Source organism: Sinocyclocheilus anshuiensis, unplaced genomic scaffold (genome assembly GCF_001515605.1).
Source record: "Sinocyclocheilus anshuiensis isolate Anshui unplaced genomic scaffold, SAMN03320099.WGS_v1.1 scaffold1070, whole genome shotgun sequence".
In the NCBI taxonomy this organism is placed as follows: domain Eukaryota; kingdom Metazoa; phylum Chordata; class Actinopteri; order Cypriniformes; family Cyprinidae; genus Sinocyclocheilus; species Sinocyclocheilus anshuiensis.
In genome coordinates this window covers 237321-247597 of record NW_015539881.1, presented here as the reverse complement: position 1 = coordinate 247597, position 10277 = coordinate 237321, and the positions used below count along the sequence as shown (strand labels likewise).

The following is a 10277-nucleotide window of genomic DNA, read 5'->3' as shown; positions in this document are numbered from 1 at the left end:
GATATCGTCCTCTTTTGGAAGGCCAAACAAAGTAGTTTCGCTTTCACAATGAAGCACACAGCGTCTTCACGACATGGCGGCGGCGGCAACAATACTACAGCGAGAATAAAAGTTACACCTTCTTTCATTGCATGAACATTTGGGCGGCGTTATGCAAATCTTCCCAGATGAGGGAAGTGAGGTAGATATGTGGGGGCATGTTAGAACGAGGCGTTTTAGGTAGGTGTGGCTGACTCTTAACTTTTATAAAGAATATCTCTTTGGATTTGAGACTTTAGTCTTTGCAACTTTACAGATCTTCTTTATGCACCAAGAGCTTGTAACACTCCAAAGAGAAAGGAAAAATTGAAATTGCATCATATGACCCCTTTAATATATTTTTTGTCACTAATAAATAGTTTTTAAAAATTCTGAATAACAGAACATTTTCAGAGACTGAAATTAAATCATGATTTTGATTCTAGGCCATATTATTGCAATGGTATGAAGAAAAATGTAAATGCCTTATTTTAGCACCACCTAGTGTCAGAAAGAGGTTGTATGATGCTTAGACACCTAATAATAAGAAAATCAGCACAAAAGTAGTAACAAAGGTGCTTGGACACCTAATAAGCTGCAATTTTCTTGCAGCTTTAGAGTCATTAGTCACATGGCATTTAGATTTAGGTGATTGGTTCAAAACTGTGTGGCAGCAGAACTGAGCACCCATGAGCTAGCATGAGCAAAGATGATGTCACATTATAAACTGCATACTTCCAAAGAGTCCTGTGTCAGCCGAGCAACTGCCATTGAGATACAATGGGCATGCTAACATAAAAGTGCCGTAGTTGAAGAAAGAAGCATATCCAGGTGTCTTGGCTAAGCATATCATACTTTTAGATGGAAGGAAATGTCTTTCTTGTGTGTTTTCTGCAGAGAAAGGCAGCACTGGCGATGTTGAGTGTGTGTGCGAGGGGTTCTCATGCAGTGGTGTCCAGCGCTGTTTTGGCCTGCAGTGTTTCTCCTCCCTGTCTTTTGAGAACGGGACGGCCCTCCAGCAGAAAGGATGCATTGTGGGTAGTGAAGAAGTGGCAGTACGCTGCAAAAACTCCCAAACTGTGGACTCACTGGTGCACTGTTGCCAGGAAACATTGTGTAATATGAATGTTACCGTGGAGATGCCAAGTACAGGTGAATCATTGAAGCAATAATTGGTCAATTTTTTCAAACCTCACAGCTTAAATGTACAAAAGTGTAATGATGAGACAAGTCCACTCATGCTATTTAAAATGGGTGAATATCACAAAAATGGACTAACCCCCAAAACAAATTAAAATTTGCATTAATACAATGAAACCTATTTCCTGGCTTTTTATGGTCCTTTCTTCAAATTATTAAATATGACTCGGACCATGTTCCTGATATGTTTTTGTGAGATTTGTCCATGTTGCAGCATGATATTAAAGTAGGCTATCTCTTGAATTTTTGAATGATTTACTCTTGGAAGGGTTGTAATAATTCTGACCCATGCTGTTATATCTGTTGCAAAAATGTTATCTTATCGTTCATGATTCACATTAAGAAAGTAAAATGTGTTACGCCTACAATTTGAAGAAAAAAAATATCCTGTCTCACTTGGAAATAAGTTGCATTAAGAAAATTAAATTGCAAATACAGTTTCACATTGACTTAAATCATTAAGGCAGTTTTTAATTTAATGTTCAATGCACTGAAAAACACATTGGCTGAGGGTGAAAACACAACACACACACTAATTTTTATTTTTTGAATCTTCTCTTCTATCTAGATGACGAGTTAAGGGTGGCCCCTACAGAGCATGAGTGTGTGTGTGAGGGCCGGTCGTGTGTAACAGGGGACCACTGTATGGGTCAGCAGTGTTTCTCCTCTTTGACACTGAGTGATGGGACACCAGTGTCTCAGAAAGGCTGTTTTAAGGTGTATGAGCAGGGCAGGATGACCTGTAAAACTCCTCCGTCACCTGACCAGATAGTAGAGTGCTGTCAGGCTCATCTGTGCAACATGAACCTCACTGTGAGACTTCCTGTACGAGGTAAAACTAAGACATTAACCTCTCACACCTTCACATCTATATTCCATATTTACACACACACACACAAATATAGATACATTATATACATTTTTACATATACTCACACATTATCAAAACGATTTTGCTGCCATTTACGTCTTCACACATATTGTATGTGGGTAGCTGTAGTGTAGTGTCAGCAGCGTCCTGCAGTGTGACATGCATTTTGTTCATTTGTAATTAGTTTGCATGTAGCTTTTATGTTTAGCTCCATCCCTTATTAAGCACATCTGAAAAATCTAACCAAAACACATCAGAATTGCTTGAACAGTACATGCAGGTGTGTTTAATTAGAGGTGGATCTACTTGTTTAACAGTACAGGACAATGGCCCAGGCCCCCATTCCTGATCTAGCCATATGAAATATATTAAATATCTACGACTTGACACAATTTTAAAACTCTCTGATATTTCTGGGGTTTCCATGACTGTTTAAACCTTGTAATTTGTTTCATTGTTTTTGACAATATGGAAAAATGAAATTGGCAATGCTCAAGAGCTCATTGTGACAAAAAAAAGGGGAATTTATATTTTTTCTTATACATTATAGTGAAAGTTAGGGGTTTAAATGTGCTTAATGTCATGAGAATGTCACATGAGCTGAAATTTTCTTCGTGAGATTCGCCCCTTTGCAACGTAAAATGGTTTCTTTTTAAATCTCTGTATGTTTCTCAGTGGTGGAGGGCCCCAACTATAGTGTGACAACGCTGACCATTGTGATTGTGGCTCCAGTCATCGTTCTGATATTCCTGTCTGGTGTGGCTATCCTGATCTTCCGTTGTATTCACCATCACCAGATGGAGCATCTGACTGCTCATGATGCGGAGTATGGCACCATCGATGGTCTGATTGCAACTAATGTGGGAGAGAGCACACTCGCGGTGAGGAAAACCTACACACCCCATCAGTCTGTGATTTAAGCACATTGAGTTTATGCTGAAAAGTCAAGTAAAAGATCAAGTAAATTTCAAGTATTTTTTTTTTAAGTTACTTAAAATGCTTAGGCTCCATTTAAAGGACTACAATAAATAGTTCATATGTGGATACACTACCAATAAAGTAAGGAAATGTACAATAGTAATACCATGTGTTTTATTTTTTACAAGCATAAATGCTTTTTAGCTTATTAATCACTGAAACATCTCATAAATCCAATTGGAATCTTTTTTTTTTTTTGGAACTGTTTCTAACACCAACAAGATTTTGTTTATGCTGACATAGATAATATGTTTTATGAAACTAACAAACACACCATGTCGGAATCCCCAGCATTTCTCTCTGTGTTTAAACACATTTTGGCAGAAAAGATGTAGTGTTTTGGTGAGTTTGTGAGTATTGTGATGTGTGTTTAGAGCTGGCTCTTTAGTTGCTGTTGTTGGATCTTTTTCAAGCTCTTTTCAAAGATCTCTGTGGAGTGCTTGGCAACCAAAGCAAACATTCAGCGTTCTAATGTTTGCCTGAGAATAATTAAAAGTCTGTGCCAGTGCTGGGAGTGAGATGTTATTAAAACACTTAAAATCTGTTCTCTGAGACCTGGGAGGTGACTGTTCTGATACACTAAAAGTGTTGACTAATTTGTTCAGACAGCAATTCTAAAGGACCAGAAGGGTGACTATCTCTGAAGCTACCGCAGTTTTTTTAGGATTGCGCAGTAATTATTCCATGTGTTTTGCAATCCTGCTCCCTAAAAGTCTCTCTCCATGATGCAAATATATGGTTATCATAGTTCTTGTGGTTTTGGCCTCTGCTGCATTTTTTCCTCATTCCCTTATATTGGAATGTGGCTGTTCAGTGAGTGCTCTCTAGTGTATAAGTGTGTGTATTGCAGGGTCCAAATGAACAAATGTAGCTGTACTAGGGTAAATGTACTGCTGTATTTTTCTTTATCTTTGTCTTTCTCTCTTAGGATCTGTTGGATCATTCCTGTACATCTGGTAGTGGCTCTGGACTACCTTTCCTGGTCCAGAGGACAGTAGCCAGACAGATCACTCTCAGCGAGTGTGTTGGTATGTGCCCACATCATCTTTACATTGTTCTTTCTTATGCATAAAGTACATAAAGTGTTTCTTAGATTTTGTTGTACAGGTTAGCAGCTCATTTAAAAGTGATTTAAACACAAAATGACACTGTTACTAGGATAAAGTTATATATATTTAACAAAACCTCACTTTTGAGAGTATGTCCTCAAACGTGTATGTGTCAGGTAAAGGTCGGTATGGAGAGGTCTGGAGGGGTCAGTGGCAGGGAGAAGGCGTGGCTGTGAAAATATTCTCGTCTCGAGATGAGAAATCCTGGTTCAGAGAGACAGAAATCTACAACACTGTCCTGCTTCGACACGAGAACATTCTGGGTAAATCATTTTATAATGAAACCTTTTATAAAACCCCTAGAAACGATTATGCTTTCATTAGTATACCCCAGTTTTATAACATAAAACAACAATAAAATATATTAATTTCACTCAACCATAACTTTGCCTTAAATAAAGTTGACCTTGTATTTTTAAAAAAATTTTCAGGCTTTATTGCATCCGATATGACATCGCGTAACTCCAGCACTCAGTTGTGGCTAATCACACATTTTCACGAGATGGGCTCTCTCTACGATTACCTGCAGCTCAGCATGCTGGATGCTTCTGCCTGTTTGCGGATGGCACTGTCCATCGCCAGTGGCCTGGCCCATCTGCACGTGGAGATCTTTGGCACACAAGGCAAACCAGCCATCGCTCACAGAGACCTAAAAAGCAAAAATATTTTAGTGAACAAAAACGGCCAGTGCTGCATTGCAGACCTTGGTAAGAATAGCTTCTGAATGAAGCAAAATCAGTTATTGTATGCATGCTGTTGTTTCATATGCCATTCATATTAGAATATTTAAAGTATTACTGTGAAGTGTATTTTGGGCAATGTCAGCAAACATTAAAAAACCACCATGTGATCTACAGTTGTGTGTTGTAACTGTTGTGCATTAAATTGTCAATCACTGTAGGTATAATCAAAATAATAACACATTATGGTTAATGTATGCACGTTTATCTCAGGTTTTCGTCTCAAATACATTTGTGTTAGAAATTCTTTCTTACAGCACCGATTTAAACAACTGTCATGCGGTCAACAAATCTGAAACACTTTTCTAAACATGCAGTTACCCCTGAAACCCCTTAATCAACACAACAGTCTTTCAACCTAATGAATCATTGGTCTTTACACTTGAATGAGCCTCAGATTTTTCTTTGGGGAAAAAAAAAAAAAAGTTCACATCAAATCTTTGTGATTATTTTTTTTTTGTAATTTTTGTATTTAAGTATTTTTATATTCATCCAATGAATCAAAAGAGGGTTGATTAATGGACTTATATGACTGTTAAAATCTCTAAATATTTTGTTGCTTACTTCCGTCCATCACTCACTTGCTGTCCAGTCCAATCATTTGTTTGTTCCCTCAGTATTTACCTGTTGAACATGTTGCCCTTTAATAAGTAGAAAGCAGAAGCGGGCTATTTGCTCATGGAGGATGGACACTTTAATTTATTTGTCTTTATTAAATTCACTTCACTCACTTAGTTCCTGAGTCCATTTCTGCAACACCAGGCTGTTATTAGAAGAAATCACAGTTGTTCCCCCCTAAAACCCTAACGAAAAACCCATTAGGTAGCTTTCAGCTAACACAAATTCTTCTGTACACAAGTGGGACACGAGATGTGTTTTTGTAGAGCTCTTGAAGCGACATACAGCACATTAACAAAATGAACGTTCTTTTTAGTCACAGGATTTGAAAACATGTCTGCATGGGACTAGAGGTTTTCACTTAGCACTGCTTTTTCCCCTTTATGCTCAAGACAAAATGTTTTTCAGAACCTAGACTTTCTGAAACTAGTTCATGTTTACTTGATGTGCTTATGAAACTAAATTGTTGTATATCCCCACAAGAGGGTGCAATACAACATTTAAAAAGGAAATTACATTTCCCCATATTATACATTTCAGCAAATGCATCTCCGCTTTCACAAATCATAAATACAATCTGGAAATTATTCATTTTGTTCGTCCCCAATTTCCAGTTTCAGTAGGATGGACATCAGCAAAGGGAAGAAAACTGGATTCATCAAACCATTTTGTGGGATCTTTTAAATCTAGGATGCACACAAGCAAAAAGGACTGTACAAATACACAGGTGTCTAATCCAGGGACCTGTGCAGAATTCATTGAAAAAGAGTGTGCCTTGCTCTGAAATGGTTATTAATGACTGTTTAACCTGGCTTAATGTGTGTCGCGCAAAGCTACTGATAGATCATGTACTATGTGATAATGATTTTCACATTTGGTCACACATTTGTGTTCTTCAGGTCTCGCCGTGATGCATTTTCAGGACACAAATGAGCTGGACGTAGGGAATAATCCTAAAGTTGGGACCAAGCGCTACATGGCACCTGAGGTTCTGGGGGATCTTTTAAATCTAGGATGCACACAAGCAAAAAGGACTGTACAAATACACAGGTGTCTAATCCAGGGACCTGTGCAGAATTCATTGAAAAAGAGTGTGCCTTGCTCTGAAATGGTTATTAATGACTGTTTAACCTGGCTTAATGTGTGTCGCGCAAAGCTACTGATAGATCATGTACTATGTGATAATGATTTTCACATTTGGTCACACATTTGTGTTCTTCAGGTCTCGCCGTGATGCATTTTCAGGACACAAATGAGCTGGACGTAGGGAATAATCCTAAAGTTGGGACCAAGCGCTACATGGCCCCTGAGGTTCTGGATGACTCCATTCAGACAGATTGCTTTGAGTCTTACAAACGAGTCGATATCTGGGCCTTTGGACTTGTGCTGTGGGAAATTGCTAGAAGGACAATTAGTAATGGTATGTATATCTTTACACCTGATTCACTATCACACCTGTCATTCACTTTTTATGTATCCCTTAGGATAATGAACCATGGTTTTACTACAGATAACACCAACAAAACATTGTTACTATGGTTAAACCATGGTAACCACAAATTAACCATGGTTTTGCTACACTAACCATAGTTTAACCATGGTATTTGTTGTAAAACTCTGGTTATACAAATCTTAATCAATACGTCAAAATACCATGGTTACTACACTTATATTTAAACCATGGTTAATTTTCGTAAGGGATCTCTGCTGTTACACTTGGCTAAGTTGCTTTCAATACGGAGAGTCACGTGATGCAAGGAGGAAAAGATGGTGCGCTGTGTCACTTAGCGAAAATGATCCTGTTAAACTATTATAAGAGTCAATTTTAAATAGTGATTTGCTTCCTGAATAACACCAAAGAAGTAAAATGTCAAAGTGGCCTAAACACTCAACTGTCTACAGTACCAGACAGCGAAAATAAAGAAATGGTTGTGAGATGGCTGTTTGTGCCCACAAAACGAAGGCACAAAATTAACACATGCTAAGTGCCAAATGCAAGTAAATGTTCTATTTGGCCAGATCACTATGGTGGGTGATAATGTCATTGTCGGTTAGTTGAATTTGTGCGCTGCCCGTAACATAACTTAGTGTAGTGAAAGACATGTTAGTATTGCAACAGAGAAATGGGTGCAACGATTTGTATTAAAATATGAATTTTCATGCATCATAACATTTACCTAAGAGATCATTTTTATAAGAATAGCAACTGTAATGGCATATTAATATAGAGTATGGCCTAAGTTTACAGGAAATGTAAATGACAGTTACTGTTTTTAGAGGAGAGATTGTATGTGTTCCTGCAGATGACATTTTAAAATAGATTGCTTTAGTTTTTTATTAATTATATTTTATAAATGTTATAAATTTAATTTAAAACAGCCTTTCCGATTTACACTGTGAACGAACAAGCTATATGCAGTTTATATTGTAACACACACACACACACACACACACACTGGAAAGTTTCTAAATAGTACATTACTACTACATTAAGCATATGAGTGATTTACAGTATTAAGATTACATTAAAAACAAATTGTTGGATTGAAATAGGGGGCATGTGTTTGATTCATCAAAATTTCCATCCAGGAAAGAAAAAGTTTGCAACCCAGATGTATTTTAATTTTTGCTTTTCTTTTTCTAATTATGATTTAAGCTGTTTCAGTTGCTAAAAAGAGTCGTGTGAAATTTAAGAGTTTGATTCACGGCTTCAAGCATATAATCAGTGATTGGTATGTTACCCACTGAAGACTGATCTTTGGGTGTAAATTGGAAAGGTATTCTGTTATGATGGTTAAAGTAAAAAAAAAAAAAAGGGCATGATAGTGTTTGTTTAAAAAAAAAAAGCAACTGAACGATAGAGAGAATGCTCTGCTCTGCAAATATATATATTTGGAGGCTTTTGAATCTATATTGGAGATATTATACATTCTATTCTGCTTTTCATAAGACATTTTAGAATGGATTATTGTTGGATATCAGAGTCTCTTGTTTCTTGTTCTGTTAGTCCAATTATTATTTCAGATCATGCCTGGGTATGTTTGGAAATAAATCATCAGTGTAGGCAAAGTACATATGGATGGACATTAGGGCTGTGCAATTTATCGAAATTATCGAAATATCGCAAATGTACATATCGCAATATGCTTATCGCTACGGCTTGCAATATTTGGGGCCATGAACAAAAGACAAAGAGAAAATCACTCACTGCTCTTACCTAAATAACTTTTGTAGCTTAAATAAGAGTCAGTGCATATTGAATTCATAGAGTAAATACTAAGCAGTGTTGTATTTTTCCTTTTTATTATTCAGTTCCTAAACTCATGTTAAAATGATTACACAAATGTTAAAATGACATCATAAAATGATTTTTATGTAATGATAGAGTAAAACACTACCGTTCACTTTCAGAAGTTGTTGTAGGGGTGCTTTCTTCTCACAAAAAGTGAAACATGTATGCTAGTTATATTAGAATCAGAATCAGAATGAGCTTTATTCACCACTTAAGTGTGCGCAAACACAAGGAATTTGTTGTGGTTTTACAGGAGCTCTTGATACATACATACATAGAAATAACCATATATATATGACACAAGATAGTTATAGAAGTTCACAGAACTGACTCAGCAACAGCGGAGTAAAACTGTCGCATATCGCATTTTTCTTCAATATAGCACAGCACTAATGGACATTTAATTCTTCTCTCTTTCTTGAATTTATGTACGCATTGAAAACTCAAATTAAGATATAAAAGCAGACCAATCTCGCAACTGCGCCCTCTGCAGGATTTACTGCTCAGTGTTGTTTTCCACCCTGCGCCATTTCTGTGGACCTAACAAGGTATATGGTACATCGATATTTCTTTTCCTCATAAGCATATTATATTGAGCATCAGTTCTGACCCATTATTACAAAGTTTAGAGGAATATATGGAGGTGGTCAGCACAAAATTAGTCTTTTCTTGTTACCCCTGCCACCACTGCAATGTTTGTCCACTAAATTACCCATAATTTTATATCCATAATCAATTTTGAAGAAAACAGCGAGAAGTTTAGTTTTAATTAGTTTTTATTATTTTTTAATTCCTCCAGATTCAAGTATTGGGATGAGATTCAAGTATTTGAATCCCACATATTATTATCAGAAATTCGTGTTTTCTGTGGAAGGAGTGGATAGAGCAGGGTATTTTGAAGTAAGGAGATGTTTGAGGATAGCACTTTAAATCATTTAGCCAGCCATTTAACCCAAACTTTTGTCAGAACCCTTAATAGAATGCAGTTCTGGAGATACTTGTAGCTGAGACAATGTGGGACGTTTGGGTAGAGGGTGTGAGATTTAAAGGTGCTGTAGGAGATCTTGGAAAATGCTAACTTTAGCCTGATAGCACTGAAAGCGAACGTCCCACCCTCCCTGCAATCGCCGTCCAAAGCCATGCCCCCTGAACGCATATACGCTCACAGACCAGAATACCAGAGACAACATTACTACAATAGGCTACATCAGCAGTTCCCAATTCCAGCCCATGTTCCGAAGTGAAGTAAACTTCAACAGATTTCCCCTGCTGAGGGAGTAGGTAGCAATGAGCACTGTGTAGGGATCATATCGATCGGAACACAGTTCATGCACGTAGCTCACTTCTAACGATCTGGTTATCTGAATCGGGTGTGTTAACTAAGCGAAACATGCAAAATATGCAGAGCGGGCGCGAGGACTGGAATTGGGAACCGCTGGGCTACATCATGT

General features: G+C 37.4%; 1 protein-coding gene across 1 annotated transcript in view; it reads left to right on the top strand.

The window, feature by feature from the left end:
• Nucleotides 1-10277, top strand: part of LOC107685428 (activin receptor type-1-like) — a 25966-nt gene that overhangs the window by 10273 nt on the left and 5416 nt on the right. The window contains exons 3-9 of the mRNA XM_016482000.1: nucleotides 916-1170; nucleotides 1787-2050; nucleotides 2765-2970; nucleotides 3996-4095; nucleotides 4293-4439; nucleotides 4608-4883; nucleotides 6757-6954. Of these exons, the coding sequence (XP_016337486.1) occupies nucleotides 916-1170; nucleotides 1787-2050; nucleotides 2765-2970; nucleotides 3996-4095; nucleotides 4293-4439; nucleotides 4608-4883; nucleotides 6757-6954 (1446 nt within the window). The remainder of the gene's footprint in view (nucleotides 1-915; nucleotides 1171-1786; nucleotides 2051-2764; nucleotides 2971-3995; nucleotides 4096-4292; nucleotides 4440-4607; nucleotides 4884-6756; nucleotides 6955-10277) is intronic.